The sequence below is a fragment of the Ranitomeya imitator genome, chromosome 1 (assembly GCF_032444005.1).
Source record: "Ranitomeya imitator isolate aRanImi1 chromosome 1, aRanImi1.pri, whole genome shotgun sequence".
Lineage (NCBI taxonomy): Eukaryota > Metazoa > Chordata > Amphibia > Anura > Dendrobatidae > Ranitomeya > Ranitomeya imitator.
In genome coordinates this window covers 1,131,814,344-1,131,839,035 of record NC_091282.1, presented here as the reverse complement: position 1 = coordinate 1,131,839,035, position 24,692 = coordinate 1,131,814,344, and the positions used below count along the sequence as shown (strand labels likewise).

Sequence of the window (24,692 nt, the reverse complement as noted above, 5' to 3'; positions counted from 1 at the left end):
TCTGACCTATAATCGGGTCTGTTCCCAATATGGGCATAGCATGGGCAGTACATGGCTGGGGCATTGTGACTCCCACCTGCCAAATTCATCAGAAGTAACACCATTAAAGTAGCACAACCTACTCCGGAACTAGTGCCCAACTGGCATACGTTTTTGGCTACGGTGCACGCTGTGAAACAGACACACCTAATTCATTAAGTGGAGCACACTATTTAATAACTCAGGTGACTGTATTCCAAAGAGCGCTTCATTAAGATTTTTGGGCACTGCGCCAGTCTTGATGAATCGCCCCCTTGTGCTACCGATTCCATTGCCTATATTTGCCAAAAACAATGACTACTCATCCACTGGTAAAAATCAATTAAAACAATGCTTATACTAGTTTCATTTATTTCAACCCTTCATAACCAGGCAATTTTTAGTTTTTGTGCTTTTTTCCTTATCTTCTTCCAAGAGCTAAAACTTTTTCATAGCTGTATGACAGCTTGTTTTATTTGGAATGAAAAGTTGTAATTTTGAATGACGTCATTCAGTTTAGAACCTCATCCACAACTACCAGAAAAGACTTCAAGCTGTCATTGATGTTAGCGGGGGCAATATATGGCATTAAGAATGGGGTATGTGAACTTTTGATCAGGGTCATTTGGATGTTTTGGGTTGTCATTATGATTTAAAAAGAGAAAATACATTAGTTTGACAATAAATGGCTTCACCCAACCACTAACCATGAGTGAAGGAAAAGTTTTGGTGTTATCATTCATATTCTCTGACAAAAAGGCCAAGAAAGCAAAAATTCTGTCAGGGTATGTAAACTTTTGAGCACAACTGTATGTAGTGGTTAAAAACATTTCAGAATTTTGTACAAACAAAAAAATTGCTTTGTATCTCCATTCATTGAGACATGCACCATATATTTTGAGTCAGTTGAGCTGTGCGAGTTTGTTTTTTTGCATGGCGAGATGTCATTTTTATTGCTAGTATTGTGGGGTTCATACAGAGTTTTGATCATTTTTATTGCTTTTTTTAACCCCTTAGTGACCACCAATATATCTTTGTACTGACCTGCGATATAAGATTCTAGCATCCCCCAACAAGTGACAATCCAGCAGCAGTCGGCTGTACACTATAGCTGACAAATTGCAGCATCATACACAATCATTGTTGGTACCGACAATAGTCATTTAACCCCTTAAATGCTGCTGTCAATAATGACTACAGCATCGAGATGGTTAACAGAGTGTGGGGGCTTCCTCTGAGATCTCGATCGTGTGGTCCTGATGTTTGCCCTTGCAGTTCATGGCCAAATAACAGCCTTAGAGTTTGCCAGCTCTAGCGGCCGATTCAGAAGTTATCAGCATTTAGGTGGTAAAAATAAACTTCTTAATTCCTGTTATGCCACATTGTCCTAATCCCTGAAAAGCACCCGAAGGGTTAATAAACTAAATGAAAGCAGGTTTGAATATGTTAAGTGGTGTGGTTTTTAAAATGGTATCACTTTGGGGGTCCTACATAATGGAAACCCTCAATAGTCACTTAAAACTTTAATAGGTCCCTAAAAAAAAATAAGTTTTGTACATTTCCTTGAAAAAATGAAAAATTACTGCTACATTTTTAAATCTTCTAAAATTCTTACAAAATAAAACAACATTTTGCAAATGGTGCTGTGTAAAGCAGACATGAGGGAAATGCTATTTATTAATGTTTTTCTGTGGCATGACTATCTGGATTAAAGGGATAATCATTCAAATTTCAAAAATGGCAAAAAAAATTAAAATTTTTGTAAAATTTCTGATATTTTTTATAAACACAGAAAATATCGATATAAATATACCATTACCATAAAGTATACAGTGTCGTTAAAAAACAGTCTAAAAATCAATACGATATGGTTAAGCATTCTAGAGTTATTACCGCCTAAATTGACAGCGGTCAGATTTTAAAAAATTGGCTCCGTCAGTAAGGGGTTAAGGAAGACAAATATGACACCAAAAATATTTTTATATTTTATATCTCTATTTTTGAATATGGAAAAAGAGGGGTGATTTAAACTTCTATATTTGTAAATAAAAATTAAGAAAATAATAATAATTTTTGCTTTATGTTTTAGTTCCGAAGGTGACTTGAACTTGTGATCATTTGATCAGTTGTAGTGTATTTCCATATTCCAGTATACAGTAGAATTACTGGTCTCTAATAAAGCCCAGCTATGAGGCAGGCCATGGCAGCATTAGTTCTAGACGTCTGGCCATCCATATCCTGCGGCTCAGTCAATAAATGGTTTCATTTCACACTAAAGGTACCTTCAGACTGAGCGACTTTGTAACGATAACGATACCGATCCGTGACGTTGCAACGTCCTGGATAGCGATATCATTGTGTTTGACACGTAGCAGCGATCTGGATCTTTCTGTGACATCGTTGGTCGGAGCAGAAAGGCCAGAACTTTATTTCGTCGCTGGATCTCCCGCTGACATCGCTGAATCGGCGTGTGTGACGCCGATCCAGCGATGTCTTCACTGGTAACCAGGGTAAACATTGGGTTACTAAGCGCAGGTAACCCGATATTTACCCTGGTTACCAGTGTAAATGTAAAAAAAAACAAACACTACATACTTACATTCCGGTGTCTGTCCCCCGGCGTTCTGCTTCCCTGCACTCCTCCTGCATCCTGTGTCAGCGCCAGCTGGCCGTAAAGCAGAGCACAGCAGTGACGTCACCGCTCTGCTTTACGGCCGGCGCTTGCACAGTGCAGGGAAGCAGAGCGCCGGGGGACGCGTCAGACACCGGAATGTAAGTATGTAGTGTTTTTTTTTTTTTACATTTACACTGGTAACCAGGGTAAACATCGGGTTACTAAGCGCGGCCCTGCGCTTAGCAACCCGATGTTTACCCTGGTTACCAGGGGACTTCGGCATCGTTGGTCGCTGGAGAGCTGTCTGTGTGACAGCTCTCCAGCGACCACACAGCGATGCTGCAGCGATCGGCATTGTTGTCTAGATCGCTGCAGCGTCGCTAAATGTGACGGTACCTTAAGCCCATACACAAGACAACCATTATCTCTACAACATTGAATCTAATTCTAGAAAAGCCAATTTACACAGGCTGATGATTTATAAACCGATGATCATGAGCAAAATGGATCATTTGTCCTGCATAAAAACCTTCATTTTTGGCAGCACATCACCTAGTGGAAACAGCGAATGTGCTGCTGAAGACATGCACGCCCTCTAGTGGTATTGAACCAATCACCAATCAACTAGTAGATAGTCGTTCAAAGTTTATTTATGGGCAGAACTCGGCCTGTTTACAATCTTGGGCAAAATCTGACACAAATTTTGGCTTTCACAGTTTCAGTGTTTTTAGATTTTTTAGGCTACTTTCACACTTCCGTCGGTACGGGGCCGTTGCAAACCGTCGGCCCGACGGACGTTGTGCTAAATCTAGCACAACGTGGGCAGCGGATGCAGTTTTACAACGCATCCACTGCCCATTGTGATGAGCGGGGAGGAGGGGGCAGAGTACCGGCCGCGCATGCTTGGAGTTTATCACAGTCTCTGTATTTTTGTTTGTCCACCCACTTTTTGAGGATGGATCAGAGGTTCTCAATGGGGTTGAGATCTGGGGAGTTTCCTGGCCATGGACCCAACATTACAATGTTTTGTTTACCAATCCTCTTCGATATCACTTTTACTTTGTGGCAAGGTCTCCATCATATTGGAAAAAGCATTGTTCATCACCAAATTGCTCTTGGGTGGTTTGGAGAAGTTGCTCGTGGAGGAGATTTAGATACCATTCTTTATTCATGGCAAAATTGTACGTGAGCCTACTCCCTTGGATGAAAATCCCCCAAGCATAGATTTACATTTGCAATTCATCTCATCACTTTCAATACCAATCTGGAGTTAATGTAATTTGCCAACATAAAACCGAAGCAGCAAACTTTGTAGAAAATAAATTTGTGTCAGTCTCAACTTTTGGCCATGGAGTCTTTAATTGTTCCCCATTCTTTATAAGGGAAGAGGTGGGAACCGGGTTTCAGCCAGCCAGGGGAGAGAGTGAAAAAGGCAAAAAAATGAATACAAAGCTATTACAAACTTGCTGTATCCTAATAACATGGCCAGCTTTGATAAAAATAAAATCCTGGCCCGCTGTGAGCTATTAGATTAGGGCCCATGCCAGTAGACATGTTCTGCCGACAATACTTACGGATACTGGTCTAAGTTGTCTTGCTTCTTTTCTGTCACATAGTTGCTAGGAATATAACCTTCGTGTCTAAATCAGCAGAAAAAAAAAAACAGTTACGGGAAGAAATGCTCTTACAACAGCTGGAAATTATGCAAATAAAGACTTGTAGAACACGTAGAGGTAAGATGTCGATCAGTCATATCCCAGCTATGTGGTTTGTGCCATTAAACCCATTTCACAAATGATAAGTATCACTCATATGTTACTGTAAATAGATTTGCTTCAAAAATATACATTTTCCATCATATGAATGACTGAAGCAAGCCATGGGTTGATGGCCTCGTTTTATATGTGACAACGAGGAAGTCAAGGCGATGGTGACCTATATTAACATAAAGACAATTGGTATGTTATTTTCTGGAGTGGAGCGAGTGCACATGGGAGGAGCCTGCACAGTGTGGGGCTGGAGTCCGCGCATGCGCATACCGCACTGCGGCGCCACTTTATGGCAAATTCGCAGACACAGTGTCTTCAACAAAATGGCGAAGGTTAGCGCGGAATGTGCACACGATGACTCTGGTGCCATTTTATTGAAGAATTGTACTACAACATCAACATAGCAGTGCGCCCGCCGTCAACGCTATCCATATGGCTGGCACGTGCACACTGTTATGTTAATGTTGTAGTACAATTCTTCAATAAAATGGCGCCAGAGTCATTTGATGCTCATTGACTTTCATAGTGATAAGAACTAGAAAATCAAACAAATGCAGAATCTGTACTTTTTGTCGAATTGAAGGGGATGTCCTCTACTTTAAAAACACATTCTGAATGGTCCCATAGAGGTTGGAAAATGATCTGACCAGCGCCACTTCACTTTCCTATCTCTGTGGGATGCGTATCGTAACCACTGACTGGTGCAGCCTTCATATTTCATCTGAATCTAAAGAGTGATTTCTTCTTCCAGCTTGGACAGAATATGAATTCTGAGCCCCTCAGCGCTGTTGATTGGTTACAGTGGTACCCACTGGAATAAGAAGAAGACTGAAGACTGGTAGGAGATACAGTGCGGAATATGGAGGAGTAGCAACAGTCTGGTAGTGTCACTCTGCTGGGACTTGTGGCGAGTCTGGGATTAGAAGGTCACAGTGGTTAGCAGGTCACAGGTCCTCTTTGATATCTGTGAGGCCATTTGTAAGTTAAATAGGTTTATGGTTTCTTGTAGAATGGAAGGGGTTAAGAATTCCTTGTTTAAACTCTTTCCATTGGCTCCAGTGACAGCTGCGGCTTATCGGGACTACTCCCCATTCATTATATAAATCCCCTCCTAGCTTCCTCCCATGCCAGCTATAGAGTTTCTAGGTGCTCCTGGAGAAGCCGTTGTGTTCCTTTGATACCGGTGAAGTTCCAATTGTTTGTGTGTTTTCCCCTGTCTGTCTCATTCCATGTGTTGTCTTGTAATAGTAGTAAGACTAGTGTCCTGCTGTCCTTCACACTGTCCAGGGCAAGACCCAGGGTCAGCCAGGACTTAGGCTTCTTTCACACTTCCGTCTTCCAAATCTGCACAGGATCCGTCAAGACGTTGAAATGACGGATCCTGTGCAGATTGTGGAAAACGTGTGCACTGGGCCCGTCTTTCTGACGGACCCGTCGAGGCTATGTGCACCTATTGTGTATGCGTCTTCGCAGCAGTTTTCCGCTGCGAAAACGCATACACAACACAAACCAGGTTAAAAAATTTTTGGAAGTGTGAAAGAGGCCTTAGACACGCGACGGCGCACAGGGGAAAGACCTGTCTAGGGCAACAGGGAGTGCAGGGTTCTGCATAAGGTGAGTGTTCAGGGGTCACCATCTTCTCCCTCTATCGTCAGAGCTCCCCTTTACCTGTTTCCCTACCTTTCACTTTGTGTCGCACACCAGGCATCACTCTGCCCTGGTGTGACAGATAGGCGTGTATTAACTTTTTATTTTGTTTTTTTTCCACTACCCTGGCCCTATTTAGAATGTGCTTTAAAATAGTGGAAAACCTCTTTAAAGAGGACCTACTGGCTCCACTGAAATGTCTGCTTAAGTAAATACTTGTAGAAAATGGCATCCAGAATTGTTATTAAAGGTGAATACAACTCTGGATTGTGCCACTCCTATGGTATTCACAATAGAAACGTACTAATACACTGACAACTGGGTGTGTCCATTCTTCTTATCAGAGAGGTGTATTCATACACAACCTGATTAGACAATGTCAGACTGTTGAGGAACACGTCCTCAACTGGTAACACCCAGATGCCAATTTATTCATGCATCTGTAGGAAGAGTAGCACAACACAGAGTCAGAAGACAAAGTGGCAAAGAATTGGTATATCATGGAGAGTAAAACAGAGATGACAGAGGAGCTGAGAGGTCCTCTTTGGGCCATCTTCACTTGTGTTTTACAGGGATTTGCTTTCATTTGTTTCTGAAAACTAAATGCTGCTTTTTACAGCACCAGTAAAAGTTATGTGATTTCAGAAATCTCATTCACACGCTTCGGCTTTTTCCTGACTAAATTCGAAAACCGCAGCGTTTCTGAAATACGCAGCATGTCAATTCTTTCAGCGTTTGGGGGCATCTGGTGACCTGCAGAAAGCAATGAGAAAGTGTGAAAAAAGCTGCGAAAAATGCAACTATGCATTTTCGGTTAATACAACTAACTTTATTAATCATGTACTATTGACCAATTACACATATAATCCACACTAAAAAAAAAAAAAAAAACAACAAAACCTGCTTTTTGCAAGCAGCTTCTTTACTGCTAAGACAGCAGGTTTTGCCTGCTGAAAAAAAAAGTACTGCAAAAATGCAACGTGTGAACATAGCCTTAAAGTCACTAATGCAGCAGCATGAAGGACAACACAGCTCGGACAACCTGCTATTGCTTTACTATGTCTAGTCTGCAATTCTCATCATTTTATTATTAACGGCCTTCAGCTCGATCTCGAAACATGGCAACTTGATGGATGAACAATCTGTAGGAAGATCGATCTTGTGCAAGTCCAGATAGGTCCACCAGGGTCTTCTCCACCGTTATCGTGATTGTATCAAGCTATCAGGTTGCTGGCAAACACTGGATGTTCGGGCCCCCCATTCACGTCTGTGTCCGGGTTTGGGACCAGGTACTGTCCTGCTGCCCGAACCTGAACTTTTTTTTTCTAATTGTTCGGCCGAACCCGCCGCACCTGAACTTCCAGGGGTCCACCCATTTCTACACATAACCACTGCACCAGTACTGCGCGGTGTGACCCAGCACAGCTCTATCAGACACACTGTGTGTTTTCTTACCCATGTTTGTTTCTTGCTCTCCACCAATGCACGTCCTTCCTTTCCAAAATCATATATTCTTCCATTGCAACCAAATGAAGATCATGTGGCTCCACTGGATGGAAATCAAACAGAGCAACCACCAATTCCTCTTTGTGTTCATGATTGTCCACTAGATTGTCTTCTGGAGGTGGTGGAAGTGGAGGACCTAGCTGGAAACAGGTAAGGCAATAAGAATATAGTCAAACAGGAAGGTAAAGGTACAACACAAAGTCACAACCCGATCCAGTACTGTGCCGTAGGAGTAAGACAAGGAAACATGCATAATAACCATCTGCACTAAATCCTGCCTTGGTATAAGACTTTTTTGTTACTTTTTTTATCTTGCTTTTTTATCACAAAAACAACAGAAACACCACAAACACTGTATGCAATAGTTTAAAAAATAGCAACATGCTATAAAAGAAAAAACACCATTTTAACAAGACCATATGAACTGAATCTTAAGGCCATACTCACATGTCAGATTAAACATGGATTTGGTTTGGATTTCACACCAAAATCAACAACAACCCGCATCCCATTCATTTGGGTCCAAAAAAAATTTTAAGTGGATTTTTCTGGACACTGCAACAAATATCTGCTGTGACAATAGATACCATACCACTTATTTCAAGTGGTGTTCGCAAAAAACATCAAGGATTGCCCCAATAGATAATAATAACCTTAATAATAGTCTCGGATTTCTGCCCACATGTAAGCATGTAAGCTCATGAGCTTTGCCGTATAGACTGGGGCAGAGTAATGAGAGCTCTATTGTATTGCTAGAGGCTTACAGAATATAAGGTAATATAGCAGAGCTATACACAAAATAAACAATTGATTTTCCTACACATTGGGACACACTTGAAATGTGTAACTGTCATTAAAAGGGAATCAGTTGCCAAGTTTTTGCTATGTAATCTGAGAGCAGGGGGAAGTATTTATCAACTTTACACTACTCTACCCTTCCTTGAATCTCTATTATAAGGTTTGATAAAGACCAGGGACATGGTCGAAACGTTACCTTATGAAACAGTTTGCATTTCTCTACTGCGGTGAAGCAATTTTCTCTATCTGGTGATTGAAATAAATCCATTTTTTGCAAATTATACGAGACTGAGTGCGACTGTTTATCCTCTGGATTACGGTCAGTGGAATATTTTCACACTCAGTCAGCACCTCCCAAGCTAGAGTGCGCGTCTTTCCTTCTTTTTTACATTACAGAGCAAAAACCTGATGACAGATTCCCTTTAATAGCCTTACTGTCATGCCGTAAGCGGCAATAAAGGGGCAGGACGGCGTGCTGGGACCCGCACCTGTAGCTGCCACTATAATGGGACCCTGGCTTTCCCTTATCTCAGGGTTACCTATGATGGTTAGGAGGCCTGAGCCGCCAGCGTATCCCTGTCTCCTGTACAGGCCCTATCAGTGGCCCCCTCTCCCCCCAAAGGAGGTGGACTGCACCAGTGTAATAATACAACAAATAACAGGGTATACAGACAAGGTGACTAAAAGTCTCAAACTCACCAAATGCTCACACAACCATAGAGGAAACACAGAGAAGGGAAGAGAAGGAATAAACTAGGAAGGAAAACAGGTTTAAACATGCAACCAAAACAGCAGACACCAATCTCTGTAAATAAACCTCCAACTCCAACTCTACGCTCCTTCAACCTTCAAGCCAGGCACTAGAACTGATCACTGACAATAGCTGAAGTCAGGACTGGGTCTATATAGAGGATCAGATTACAAAATCCACTTCAGCTGAGAGACCCAGCTCACAGCAACTCAGCAATAAGGTTAACTCCTGCACTGCTGGCACAAAGCAGCTAGGTCAGAATACAGGTGAAGAGCTTCTGTGAACGAGGCCCAGAGCGCTGCGGTTCTCTGGAACCTCTCTGTCGCGGTAGCCCCGTGACACTTACTTGGTTCAATCTATTAAGAAGTACAAGATGTCATACAGCATGTCTGCAGCTTCTCTTACCTCATCTGGCGTAGGAGGTGGAGGCTTCCTTGGAACTATAGAAAGGAAAATACATAGATTCATTTTTTGGGGCTAAGGTCCTATATGCAGAGAAGGTGGAGAAAATGTCCTACATAACGTAATTTCAGGTTCCACACGAGACCCTTATGATATTACCCTCTTGTCAGTACTTCCAGGCCCAGTAAGGACAGCCAAGGAGGGTTCCTTCAGACACTTAGCACATTTACTAAGCCAAGATTTGGAATAAATTGTGCCACTAAAAAGGTCACAAGTGAAACTTAAAAAATGCAACTTGCTAAACCTATAGAAAGTTATAGAAAATCCAAGATTCTGAGGCACCAGAGAAAATGGGGATAAAACATAACCTTTATTCCATCCCCCAAAAATCACATGGTGAAACACAATCGAGGCAGACGAGTGAAGAAACCCCTCGCCCAAAATGGCCCCTTCCAAGCCAGAAACACAACAGAAATTACATGGCTGTAATTTTTGTTGTGCTTCTATAGCTGTAGTTTTTATTGTGCTTGTGGCCTGGAAGGGGCCCTTTTGGACTGAGGGGTTGCTTCACTCATCTGCCTCGACTGTGTTTCACCATGTCTTTTTTGGGGGATGGAATAAAGGTTATGTTTTATCACTATTTTCTCTGGTGCCTCGGAATCTTGGATTTTCTATAGCTTTGGACCTTGTCGGGGGCCTAACCGAGTCAGTGCAGAACCACTAGTGGAGCATGAGAATCACTCTTGGACTATAGAACGTTATGCCTGCCACATATATTACAGCTGGACGGGCCATCTCACATTAGCACTGCAGCCAATCAGTAGCCGCTGGTCATCTTCAGTGTTCACCTTTCATTTGAGCTAAAGGGAAGTTTCAGTCAGCAGGATAACTCGGACGGGGATCACAACGCAATGCTCGGACTGGCCGGCGGCTCTCCTGACCCGAGCATCACAGTATGTATTTCTATGCAGCTGTCGGGAGAACCACCGGCCAGTCTGACAATTGTGTTGCGATCCCTGGCTGTCCCAGCTGTGCAGCCGTCTGACTCTTCCCTTAGAATCCTTAGAATCACACATGTAAATGCTGCAAGAGACCAGCACGAAGTATGATGGAGCGGTGCAAGAATGGGACAGGAGTATCTTTTTTATTATCTTTTTTTATTATTTCACTGAGCCTATTAGTAAGGGGTTTTCTAGTGATGTTCAGCCCCTAAACCTGACTCTTGCTGAAAAAAATAAGTTAAATACCTTGTAAAAATCACTGAGCTCCCCTGATTTTCACTCTCTTTTCCGTTTTGTGCAGTGTCACTCCATTGAACAGATATTCACATTTGTTGCTTTTGGGGAGCAGCAAGTGAAATATCAGTTTGAGAAATATAATAACTGCCAGGATTCTTGCTCAATTATGTTTATGCCTTACTCATTAAAAAGAGTACCTGTCACTTCTCAACAAACAGAGTTAAATACCTTGTAAAACTGCCAGAATTCTCCTGATTCTGCCACTGTTTTCCATTTTGCTCTGCGTCACTCCACTGTAGAGATATTCATACTTATTGCTTTTGGAGCACAATATGTGAAATTTTTGCTGGCAGACCAACTAGACATTTCTTTAGTGTCTTCTCTGGGAGAGTGCGCTTTCACCTTTCCCTCCCAGATGCTGCCAATCATAGCTCAATTTTTATTGAACAAGTGACATGTCCTCTTGAAAAGAGTAAGGTCTATGCATAATTCAGCAAGGTCACTGGGAGACATTATATTTCTCACGCTTTTCCTGCAGTCTTTCTGTAGACGAATGCCTGTCCTATGTCATTCTGTGCACACACCACAACATAAAAAGCATAAACCGTAGCTTGTATTCTGTTAACAGACATGGGAGGTAAGAGGGATACTTTTATTTATCTGCCCTTTTGTATTATTGGATTTAAAACTATAGGACAATGTGATGTAAGGAAGTAATAAAAAAATTATCTCCTACTTACAATCGTTAAACAGATTATATTCTTCACATCCCGGAGCCAACTTGTCGGTTTGCCTGCAGCACTGAAACACACCATCTGCCCAAAACTGAGGATGGTACTTGGACAATGTATTGTTGTTGTATTTTATTTCTGTAGAGAAACAAAGATAACTGTAATATTCATGAAATCTGTTAGCAGGATTTCACTCCCCAAACTATTCAAGTCCAGCAATACCTTTACATGCTCCTCACTAACTGAGAAATCAGCAATTTAATTGATACGTTAATGAGGCTGAAGAGCTATGGTAGATCTGAAGCCTCAGCCACTCCAGCTCTATTCCCTGCCCAGACCTGCCTCCAACTGCTTGGCTGGTGACTCGTTTGTCTAAAGTCACACAGCATAGAGGCTGTCAGTCAAGTAGTAAAGTAGGAGGAGGTGTAACTATGCTAGGAATACAGCTAAAGAGTCAGAGGCTTCACATCTAAAGCCTCATTTCCATATTAAGTCAAAGGTTGACTTCTCAGTAACAGAGAAATAGACTGGCATTTACAGTTATTGCTGGACTTGTCTTTGAAAGAGCCAGATGTGCATAGAAATAGTTTATGGGTGAAATCCTGCTGACAGAGCTGGAGTGCAGTACAATAATGACTGTCTACAGGCAACAGTGAAGGATAGTGGATGTTCCTTCTAAGTTTAGGGCTGCATTTCAGCAAATGGTGTTGGAGATTTGTCAGGGCTAATGGTGTCGTTCAGGGCCAGACTGGCCATCGGGCAGTTCTGGCAAATGCCAGAAGGGCCGATGCCAGTAGTGGACCGCTGCGCGCCGACTCACCCTTCCCCCCCCCCCCAGTGCCGCCGCCGCATTCAACTATACCAGCGTCTAAACCGCCGCCGCATTCAACTATGCCGGCGTCTATGACGCCGATACAATTGAATGCAATGATGGAGGAGAGAGCGTCACCTGACGCTCCCTCTCCCATCATTCCCCACTCTGCGTCTAACACTGCGGGTGCGCCCGCACTCACTGTGTCCCAGGCAGTGCAGCGGCAGCCGTCGAGAAAGGAGCAGGGAGCAACGTGGGCACGAGGTGAGGTAAGGAGTGTGTTTTTTTTTACTTGACTGTGGGGCCATTCTAGGTGGGGGAGGAGAGATGTGGGCTCTGCTGTATACTATGTGGGCTCTGCTGTATACTACTGTGTGGGCTGTGCTATATACTACTATGTGGGCTCTGCTATATACTACTGTGTGGGCTGTGCTATATACTACTGTGTGGACTGTGCTATATACTACTATGTGGGCTCTGCTGTATACTACTGTGTGGGCAGTGCTGTATACTACTATGTGGGCTCTGCTATATACTACTGTGTGGGCTGTGCTGTATACTACGGTGTGGGCTGTGCTGTATACTACTATGTTGGCTGTGCTGTATACTACTGTGTGGGCTGTGCTGTATACTACTGTGTGGGCAGTGCTGTATACTACTGTGTGGGCAGTGCTGTATACTACTGTGTGGGCAGTGCTGTATACTACTGTGTGGGCAGAGCTGTATACTACTGTGTGGGCAGTGCTGTATACTACTGTATGGGCAGTGCTGTATACTACTGTGTGGGCAGTGCTGTATACTACTGTGTGGGCAGTTCTGTATACTACTGTGTAGGCTGTGCTGTATACTACGTGGGCTGTGCTGTATACTGCTACATGGGCTGTGTTATCTGCTATGCGGGTTGTGCTATATACTATGGGGGGTATATTATATTCTATGGGGGAGGCCGTGTTATATACTATTGTGGGTGTATTATATTCTATGGGGAAGCTGTTTTATATACTATGGGGGTCTGCACTATATTCTATGGAGGCTACATTATATATTATGGGGAGGTGGGCTGTATAATATTCTATGGGGTGGCTGCATTATACTCTGGGGTGGCTGCATTATACTCTGGGGTGGCTGCATTATATTCTGTAGGGTGGTGGCTGCATTAGACTATATGTGGGCTGCATTATACTGTATTGAGGACTATGGGGAATACGTTATACTATATGAAGAACTATGGGGTGCATTATACTATGGGAAGTGAATTGTACTACATGGATGACTATGGCGGTGCATTATACTATATGGAGCACTATGACGAGTATATTATGCTATATGGAGGACTGAGCAGTGTATTTTAATATGGAGGACTATAGGGAATGTATTATACTATATGGAGGACTGTGGTGCACATTCTAATATATGGAGGACTATGGGGTGTATTTTACTAAACAAGTAAAATGCTGCATATTCTGATTGTTTTTGCTGGAACAAAAATCATTGTTCTCAGCAGCACATCGCCGGTGTAAACTGTAGATGTGCTGCTGATAACATGATACTGTATGGTGATCTGTTAGTGATCTATTGATCATTCTGTCCCATCATTATTCCTCAGCTGGTGGAAAGAGGCCGGGAAACAAGTGTTGAACAACTTCAGTATTGTCGATGACACCCATTTAGCGGCCTGAGATCAGCATATGTAAATACAACCGAAATGCTTTTGTGTGATGTGCAATATGTTAGCATTTGGGGCCCCATTATAAACTTTGCCTAGGCGTAAGGCCCCACTTTGCCTAAAACCAGCCCTGCTTACAAGTGTACAAAGATATTATACAGTCACCATGTGACAAGTGGGCCTGTGTAACTTCAAATGCCAGGGCTGAATTTTAGTCCCAGTCCTTGACACTGAGAAATACAGGCAGATACTTTTCCATCATGCAATACCATCATGGAGGGTGTCTGCCTTTATACTGCAACAGGGCAACAACCACAAACATACCGACGATTAATTAGAAACTATCTTCAAGGTATAGAAGAATACAGAGTCCTGGAAGCAATTATACCGCCCCTACAAAGCCATGATTGCAACATCAAGTCTGTCTGTAATTACATTAGTTCTCCAAGACGTTTGGAACAAACGTTTTCTTGGGTTTTGTCTGTGAAGAGGCCCCAAAGTGAACAAAATGTAACTTTTTTTGCCATAATTCCAAAAGCCATGCTTGGCACAAATCCAACATTCTGCATCACCAAAAGAACATTATCTCCTTAGTGAAGCATGGTGGAGGCAGCATTATGATTTGAAGCTATTTTTTTTTTAAGCTGGAATTGGGGCATTAATCAAGGTGGAGGGAATTATGAAGAATTCCAAATATCAGTCAATTTTGAAACAAAATCTTAAGGCCTCTCCCAAAAAGTTGCAACGAAGGGGGCACATGACGTCACTGCCACGTGCATGCTGACATCAGCTGCTGGCCTCTGATTTGACAGCAATGGGTATTGCAGCGCACAGACCTGGCAGGCCTCTGTGCTGCAGCAATACACTTCCACTGAATGTGTGTCCGAGGACGCACATCCAGTAGAAGTTTGTGCTGGCGTCAGCAGGCCCCCTCATCCACATGGGCCCAGCTGCGACCTTTGTGACAGTGATGGTCACACCCTTGAGCACTTGATTAAAAACTGACTAGCTGAATCCTTATAAGCTCTATGTAGAAACAGGAAGTCAATTTTTACTGTACGAGTCATTAATCACTGCAACAGTCCCCGGCGGAGGGGGGGGGGGGGGGGATGGCGGGTGCAGCTGGGTCAGGAGTTGAAGAGGGGAGGGATAAAGGCAGGGATTAGGCTACGTTCACACTAGCGTTGTGCGCCGCTGCGTCGGCGACGCAACGCACAACGCACGCAAAAACGCGGCAAAACGCACGCAAAAACGCTGCGTTTTGCGACGCATGCGTCGTTTTTTGCCGAAAATCGGACGCAAGAAAAATGCAACTTGTTGCGTTTTCTTGGTCCGACGCTTGCGGCAAAAAAGACGCATGCGTCGCACAACGCAACAAACAAAAACGCATACGTCCCCCATGTTAAACATAGGGGCGCATGACGCGTGCGTCGCTGCTGCGTCGCCCGACGCTAACCCGACGCACACTAGCATAACGCTAGTGTGAACGTTACCTTAGAGACTTTCTGCTTTTACATTGAACAGAGAAAAGAGAAGAATTAGCTAGTAAAATTTGCAACGGCATGACATTTTAACAGGGGTGTGTACACTTTTCATACCCTTTATACGTGTGTGTGCGTATAAAATAATCTTAAGTACCGTATCTTTCTTTACTACACACTGTAGTCCCCATTACGTTGTGAATTTTTAAAGTAAATTTGGAGTAATTTGCGCCAAATTTTACCAAGAAGGTACTCTTGGTGATGCTTTATCATTCAATGAGGTAATAAAATATTTGTCTATGAGCAGGAGTACATTTGATCTGCCCATTGTTCATACTAAAACTTCTGTAAAATTACACGTGCTTTGGAGACCAGACAAACTTGCTCAATTTGGCGAGCAAATGATATTCTAAAATTACATTCATCATCATGTTTCATTTTAGCCACATAATAGACACCAAAATCTGACTGCTTCATAAACGTGGGCCCATGTGTCTAACTAAACACTGCAGACAATCCAGAATTAACAAATAGTAATGATTTATAAATCATCAATAAAGAGAACACTGTAAAATTCACCTTTTTTCAGACTTTTCACCCATTGCGACCGGCTGTAAGCAGTAGGCGCAAATACATACAAAGTGTTCGTATCATAGATAATCTATAAAATAAAGGGAGGAAATAACATCATGAAGACCACACCACAACACACTCAGGACTTACTGTACTACAGGAAGTCACCACTGACCACAATTCCAGATTTATTAGAAGGATATATGATGCCCAGTACAGCATCATCATGGAAACATTGAAATTAAATGTTCACCCTTGATCATTATTTGGGTTCCTTTTGTATCTCAATTTGTTCAAATATAAATGTGGATTACTTTTTTTATATTGGTATATATATTTGCATATTTACAGCTTAAATTCCCTGCACAGATTAATATTTAAAGTGGTTTTCCGGTACTTTATATTGATGGCCTATCCTTAAGATAAGTCATTAATATCAGATCGGCAGGGATGCAACAACTATCACCTCCGATGATCAGCTGCTTTTCAGTGTCGGCGGCATGCGGCTGTGCTCAGTTGCAGAGCGAAACTACGCAGCTCCATCAATAGTGGCCACGGTCAAATACTCCACATCCATGCCTAGTGATTTAAATATGGGTGGATTTGTACCCCATTGTGATCACCATACATTTGATGGAGCTATGTAATTCCACTCCACAACTGATCACTTCCAGCAGCGCCTGCACTGAGAACAGCTAATTGGCGGGGGTACCAGCTGTCACACCCCACCTATCTGATATTGATGACCTATTCTAAGGATAGGTCATCAATATAAAGTACTGGACAACCCCTTTAATATATAAATTCTGGCTATACAGAAGCCACCACTAGCGAGAGTTTATAAACATACATTCTTATGCACTCAAGTATATATTTATATATTGAAGTCAATAATAAAAAAAAGTATGCAGTAAGCTCCTAAAGTGGTGGCTGCAGGCAAATTTTTGCCTTTTAACTACATGCTTAACCAAAAAATTATGTTATTAATTTATCTTGTTAAAGGGAACAAAAAACCTTTTCCAAGGATCAAACTATTATTATTATTGTTATTGTTATTTATTTAATTAGCACCATTAATTCCATGGTGCTGTACATGAGAAGGGGGTTACATACAGAGTTATAGATATCTTTTCCAGTAAACAAATTTACAATAACAGACTGGTACCCTGTCCTTGCGGACTTACATTCTACGGGGTAACAGGGAAGAGAAAGAAGGTCGGGGTGCGGCAGCTCTGGTGGTGGTGAGGCGGCAGCTCTGGTGGTGGTGAGGCAGCAGCTCGGGTGGTGGTGAGGCGGCAGCTCGGGTGGTGGTGAGGGGGCAACTCGAGTGGTGGTGAGGTGGAAACTCGGGTGGTGGTGAGGCGGCAGAATGGTTATTGCAGGCTGTAGGCTTTCCTGAAGAGATGGGTTTTCAGGTTCCGTCTGGAACGAGCGTGGAATTCCAGAGGACGGGGGATATTCGGGAGAAATCTTGGAGGCAGTTGTGTGAGGAACGAATAAGTGTGGAGGAGAGTAGGAGGTCTTGGGAGGATCAAAGATTACGTGAGGGAAGACATTGGGAGATTAGTTTAGAAATATAGGGAGGGGACAGGTTGTGGATGGCTTGGTAGATGAACTGGATTCGTTGGGGAATTGGGAGCCAGTGAAGGGATTTGCAGAGGGGAAAAACAGGGGATTAGCGAGGAGAGAGGTGAATTAGCCGGGCAGCAGAGTTGAGGACAGACTGGAGTGGTGCAAGAGAGTTAGCGGGGAGGCCATAGAGGAGGGTGTTGCAGTAATCGAGGCAGGAGATGATGAGGGCATGCACAAGAGTTTTAGTAGTTTGTAGGCTGAGGAAGGGACGGATTCTGGCAATATTTTTGAGTTGGAGGCGACAGGGTGGCAAGAGTTTGGACGTGCGGTTTGAAGGACTGGGCAGATTCGAGAGCTACCCCGAGGCAGCGGATTTCAGGTGCGGGAGAGAGCATGATGCCGTTTACCATAATAGACAGATCAGGTAAGGGGGATACGCGATATGGGAGAAAGATGATGAGTCCGGTTTTGTCTACATTGAGTTTTAGGAAGCGAGAGGTGAAGAAGGAGGATATGCCTGATAGACACTGCGGGATTCTGGACAGCAGAGTGGTGACATCTGGGCCAGAGAGGTAGATCTGAGTGCCGTCCACATACAGATGGTACTGGAAGCCATGGGACTTTATGAGTTGTCCTAGGTCAAGGGTATAGATGGAAAAAAGTAGGGGCCCCAGGACAGAGCCTTGAGGGACTACAACGGGCGCAATGAGGAGGTAGTGTGGGAGTGGGAAACGCTAAATGTGCAGTCGGAAAGGTATGAGGCAATCCAGGACAGGGCAAGGTCTTTGATGCCAAGGGAAGAAAGAATCTGTAGCAGTAGATAGTGGTCGACTGTGTCGAAGGCAGAGGACAGGTCGAGAAGGAGGAGGATGGAGAACTGTCTGTTAGTTTTGGCTGTGAGCAAGTCATTAGTAATATTGGTCAGGGCAGTTTCTGTGCCAGATTGGAGGTTGTCAAGGAGAGAGTTAGATGAGATGTGGGAGGAAAGTTGAGCATGGACATGCTGCTCAAGGAGTTTTGACGCAACGGGAGCAGTGATATGGGACGATAGCTGGGCATAGCAGTTGGGTCAAGGTTAGTTTTTTTGAGGATGGGTGTGATGGTGGCATGTTTCAAGGCAGAGAGGAAGGTACCAGAAGATAGGGATAGGTTGAAGAGATGGGTTAGGGCTGGAATGAGAATGTTAGTGAGGTTGGGGAGCAGGTGGGAAGGGATGGGGTCAAGTGCACAGGTGGTGAGGTGTGATTTGGAAAGGAGGTGAGTGAGCTCTCCTTCAGTGATGTCGGAGAGGGAGGTTATTAGGGAAGGACAGAGGTCTGGTATATGGAGTGACTGAGGTGGTGGAACAGTAAAGGTTTGCCTTGTTTGGTCGATCTTGTTTTTGAAGTAGGTGGTAAAGTCTTTGGAAGAGATTAGGGGAGTTGGAGGTGGCAGTGGTGGGCGGAGGAGAGAGTTAAATGTGCTGAACAGTTGCTTTGGGTTGTAGGATAATGAAGATACGAGGTGTGTGAAATAGGTCTGTTTAGCAGAGGTGAGGGCTGATTTGAAGGCAAGTGTAGCTTGTTTGAAAGCAGTGAAGTCGTCTGGCAGGCATGTTTTCTTCCAACGCCCCTCCGCGACCCTGGATGCTTGTCGAAGTGTTTTGGTGAGATTGTTATGCCAGGGTTGCCTATTGATTTGTCGCACTTTGCCATGCATGAGAGGGGCGACTGAGTCTATGGCTGATGTGAGGGTGGAGTTATAGAAAGCAATGGCGCTGTCCGTGTCATGGAGTGAAGATATGGAGGACAGTTACTGTCACTGATATTCGGCAGCTACACTTACTAGTTACTCAGTCCCTGATGGTCTCCACTCCTTGGTCCCATCTCAACACAACAAAAATGTCTGCTAATCATTGGTCAGAACAGTGACTGGCTAAGCGGTGCCATTTCTAGAGTGTTGAAACAGATCTAAGAAATAGGAGTAATCGAGGACCATGTGGGCACCTGTGTGAGATTGGTGGGGGGGAGGGGTAAATATCACTTTAATTTTCTTTTCAATCAGTCTGAGTAAATTGGATCTTTCGCTGGATTTATACAATTATAACCATGATAGCTTTTTTAAGCCTAATCTGTGAATTTGACCTATAAAGACATTTATATCTGGTGCCGAATTTAAGGGGTTTTTATATTAATGAAGTACAATTATGATAGGCAATGAATATAAGATCGGAGGAGGACGAACGCTTCTTCCACCCCTCACAATAAGCTGTTATTACCTGCAGCAGTGATTGGATGTAATAGTGTCTGGAGCAGATCACCATGGCTCTGCACACGGTTTAGTGCCGAGTACAGGGAGCCATTGGTGGTACATTGATAAGATCACAGGCTGGAGGACACAGACAAAAGAGGGCCCCTGTGCAAAACAATGTATTGGCCCTTTGCAGTCCAATATCTCATTATAATGCACAATTACACATGTTCTGGAAGTGAAATTGGCCCCCTGACCTCTTGGGCCCCTGTGTAGCTGCTCAAGCTGCAACGATGATATCTCCACCCATGGACAAGATGGGAAAACCAGCAATTTAATTTGTCATTTTATGTCTTTGTATAAGGTTGTGTGTGTGCATTACAATCCTTCACAAGATACAACCGGGAACACTTGGTTATATGATGAAACAGGTAACCTGACAGATAATAAGTGACCACATACCTGAAAGGCATATTTATTTTGGCAAGGAATCTGGTCTGTTGTGTTCTTTACAACTTCCACACACTTTATTTTGGTAATGTCTACTGATCCTTTCTTGTTCCTCTTCTGCAAAAAAAACCAAAGTAATAAAGTAAGAACAAGAATATTGCAAACATAGGTCATTTAATCAAATCGAACAAAAGTCACTAGACCAATGCAAAGGAAAAAAGAACCATGGAGACTTCTGTGCCTTCCTGATAAAGGGCTGTCATATTTGTAGTAACAGAAAAGACCATTGGACCAGATTTGATTACTCCTGCAGCCATAGACATGTTATCAGTTTTTACAGTAGGTTATTGACCTCTTCAGCCCCTAATGCTATTTGTGCACCTTCATGAACTGGCCAAATTGTACAATTTTTACCACTGTCACTTTATGAAGTGATGACTCTGGAACACTTCAACGGATCCCACTGATTCGGAGATTGTTTTTTTGTGACATATTGTACTTTAAGAAAGTGGTAAATTTTTTTCAATATGACTTGCATTTATTTGTGAAAAATACAGAAATTTGATTAAAAAAATTCAATTTTCAAACTGTTAATTTTTATGCCCTTAAATCAGAGAGTTATGTCACACAAAATATTTAATAAATAACATTTTGTTAGGAATGTTATAAGGGTTAATAGTTGACAAGCGATTTCTCATTTTCCCCCCAAAAATTACACTGACCACATTACATCTGAAGTGACTTTGAGGGGTCTATATGACAGGAAATACACCCCTCAAGGTACTCAAATCCACAAGTTTATTAACCCTTCAGGCGCTTCACAGGCATTTTTGGAATGTGGAAGGAAAAAATGAACATTAAACTTTTTGTCACAAAAGTTTTAATTTAGACCCCAATTGTTTCTTATTTATTTTCGCTAGGGTAACAGGAAAAAATGGACCTCAAAATTTTTTGTGCAAATTCTCCTGTGCATGCCGATACCCCATAGGTGGGGGAAAACTAATGTTTGGGCTCACAGCAGGGCTTGGAAGGGCAGGAGCGCCATTTGACTTTTTGAATACAAAATTTGCTTGAATAATTAGCAGACGCCATATCGCATTTGGAGAGCCCCTGTTGTGCCTAAACAGTGGAAACTCCCCACAAGTGACATTTTGGAAACTAGACCCCTCAGCGAACTTATCTAGATGTGTGTTGAGCACCTTGAACCTCCAGGTGCTTCACAGAAGTTTATAACATTGAGCCCTGAAAATTAAAAAAACAAAAAAACATTATCCCCACAAAAATGTTTTTTAGCCATAAATTTTGCATTATTACAAGGGTAACATTTTTTCACTCTTTGTTTCATTGCTGCCATTAGGTAAATTCAAAAACGTTCATTTTTTTCACATTAATGTACACTCTGCACCCCATCTTGACTCAAAAAAACAGAAATGTAGAAATTTTTGCAAATCTAATAAAAAAAACAAAAACTGAAATATCACATGGTCATAAGTATTCAAATCCTTTGCTCAGACACTCATATTTAAGTCACATGCTGTCCATTTCCTTGTGATCCTCCTTGAGATAGTTTTACTCCTTCATTGGAGTCCAGCTGTGTTTAATTAAACTAATAGGCCTTGATTTGGAAAGGCGCACACCTGTCTATATAAAACCTCACAGCTCACAGTGCATGTCAGACCAAATGAGAATCATGAGGTCAAAGAAACTGGCCAAGGAGCTCAGAGACAGAATTGTGGCAAGGCACAGATCTGACCAAGGTTACAACAGAATTTCTGCCGTACTCAAGGTTCCTAAGAGCATAGTGGCCTCCATAATCCTTAAATGGAAGACGTTTGGGACCACCAGAAATCTTCCTAGACCTGGCCATCCAGCCATACTGAGCAATCGTGCCTGGTGAGAGAGGTAAAGAAGAACCCCAAAGATCACTGTGGCTGAGCTCCAGAGATGCAGTAGGGAGATGGGAGAAAGTTCTACAAAGTCAACAATCACTGCAGCCCTCCACCAGTCGGGCCTTTATGGCAGAGTGGCCCAACGGAAGCCTCTCCTCAGTGCAAGACATATGAAAGCCCAAATAGAGTTTGCTTAAAAAACATATGAAGGACTCCCAGACTATGAGAAATAAGATTCTCTGGTCTAGTGAGTTGAAGATAGACCTTTTTGGTGATAATTCTAAGCAGTATGTGTCTAGAAAACCAGGCATTGCTCATCACTTGCCCAATACAATCCCAACAGTGAAACATGGTGGTGGTGGTGGTGGAAGCATCATGCTATGATGGTGTTTTTCAGCTGCAGGGACAGGGCGACTGGTTGCCATGAAGGAAACATGAATGTGGTCAAGTACAGAGATATCCTGGATGAAAACCTCTTCCAGAGTGCTCTGGATCCTAGACTTCGCCAAAGGTTCACCATACAACAAGACAATGACCCTAAGCACACAGCTAAAATAACAAAGGAGTGGCTTCAGAACAACTCTGTGACCATTCTTGACTGGCCCAGCTAGAGCCCTGACCTAAACCCAATTGAGCATCTCTGGAGAGATCTGAAAATGGCTGTCCACCAATGTTCACCATCCAACCCGATGGAACTGGAGAGGATCTGCAAGGAAAAATTCACAAATCCAGGTGTGAAAAACTTGTTGCATCATTCCCAAGAAGATTCATGACTGTACTAGCTCAAAAGGTGCTTCTAACTCAATACTGAGCAAAGGGTCTGAATACTTATGACCATGTGATATTTCAGTTTTTCTTTTTAATACATTTTCAAAAATTTCTACATTTCTGTTTATTTTCAGTCAAGATGGGGTGCAGAGTGTATATTAACGAGAAAAAAATGAACTTTTTTGAATTTACCAAATGGCTGCAATGAAGCAAAGAGTGGAAAATTTAAGATGTGTGTCTCCCTGGCCACATCTCGGACACATGGCATCTTATCTAACCCCAATTTTGTACAGCATACAAGGTGTTCTACAGAATCTATGCAAAGGAAAAAGCTGGGAAAGCCTCTGTCCCTCGGACGCGGCCACCCATTGGTTTTCTGCTAGAGGGCCTATTTTCCCACATGGACCTTAAACTATATTTTCTCTGAAATGAATGAGAGTTTCAGAGTAAAACATACCTGGTTGCAATTGTTCAGCGAGACTATGATTTATTCAGCACAAACCATGGGCAACATGAATGAACTGACAAAGAAACCTTTAAGTACTACATGTATTTAAAGGGGCTTTCTAGTTTGATTTAAAAAAGTGTCCAATGTTGCTGATTTAATCGAACAAAACAAGTAGTACTTACCAGCGGTTTTCCTTGTCGTTCTTTCACTGCCTCTCTGATGTTTGTTGATAAGGCTGCAGCCAATCATTGACCCCTGTGGCCATTCGTTTTGCATCTACCTTGACATCGCCACTGGGCCCAGTCATTGGCCTCGGAAATCATGTTCCATGGATGTTACGGCACTGCTGCAGCCCTGCCAACAACACCAGCACTACAGTGGTCATGTGGCCCTGGAGCGACAAGTGCAATTTTGTTATGTTAAAGAATGGTTTCCAGGCCTCGGCACCAGATGAAGAGTTATGAAAACATTACACTGTTTGGGAACTCCCATGGAAATAAACAAGAGTTACGGAAGCAGCATAAAACAGAAAGCTACACGGTTTCTGGTAATCAGGAGTTATGCAAACAGCGTAGTTTCCTTTGACACGCCATTTCCTTAATTCCCATTTATTTCTATGGGAGTCCCACAAACAGTGTAGCGCTTTCATAACCCCTCCTCTGGTGGCCGGACATGGAAGCCGTTATTCCCATCTTGGCCATGAAAGGAAGATGCAAAAATAATCTTTTAAAGCAAAAGCAGGCCTAGCAACATATTTAATGAAAGCGGACAACCCCTTTAACATCGTTCTTCGAATTTCAATTGCGGGAGCGGTAAATCACCTGCTTTCTAGTCCAGTGAGTCAGGATTCTAGATACTTTTGTAGCTCACTTGGGTAACTATACACAACCCCTACCTCACCTGTGACCGACAGACACTGACAGACGGTGGATTTGTGTTTGGCCAACCACAGTTGATATCTAACAGGCCGATGGCTGCAATGTAGGCAAAGTATAATGAAATGTTCCTACATTCTTCATAAAACAATTTATTTCCTCCACAGAAGACTTTCCATAGAGCAGACTATATACAGGTTTATACTGTCAAATTATCTGCTAATCCTAAAGGTTTTCATACTTTTGCCCAGGAGCATATCTAAGGGGGTAATTTGCCCTGGAAACAGACGGCAGTTGGGCGCCATTGGGCTATGTGATGCAGGCGTCCGAGGTGTCTCCATAGCGACTGCACTTTACCACCCCTCGGAGTGGGATTTCGCCATTCCACGAGCCGGCTGACCCTGACTGCCAGCTCAGAGGTGTAGCACACCAGCTTCCAGCACACAATTATACTTG

At 42.9% G+C, this 24,692-nt stretch overlaps 1 protein-coding gene across 1 annotated transcript in view; it reads right to left on the bottom strand.

Moving 5' to 3' along the window:
• TEC (tec protein tyrosine kinase) overlaps window positions 1-24,692 on the bottom strand; it is a 182,007-nt gene that overhangs the window by 73,318 nt on the left and 83,997 nt on the right. Inside the window, exons 3-8 of the mRNA XM_069744502.1 lie at window positions 20,269-20,373; window positions 16,012-16,093; window positions 11,484-11,612; window positions 9,509-9,543; window positions 7,504-7,694; window positions 4,207-4,272 (exon numbers count right to left, since the gene is read on the bottom strand). Of these exons, the coding sequence (XP_069600603.1) occupies window positions 4,207-4,272; window positions 7,504-7,694; window positions 9,509-9,543; window positions 11,484-11,612; window positions 16,012-16,093; window positions 20,269-20,373 (608 nt within the window). The remainder of the gene's footprint in view (window positions 1-4,206; window positions 4,273-7,503; window positions 7,695-9,508; window positions 9,544-11,483; window positions 11,613-16,011; window positions 16,094-20,268; window positions 20,374-24,692) is intronic.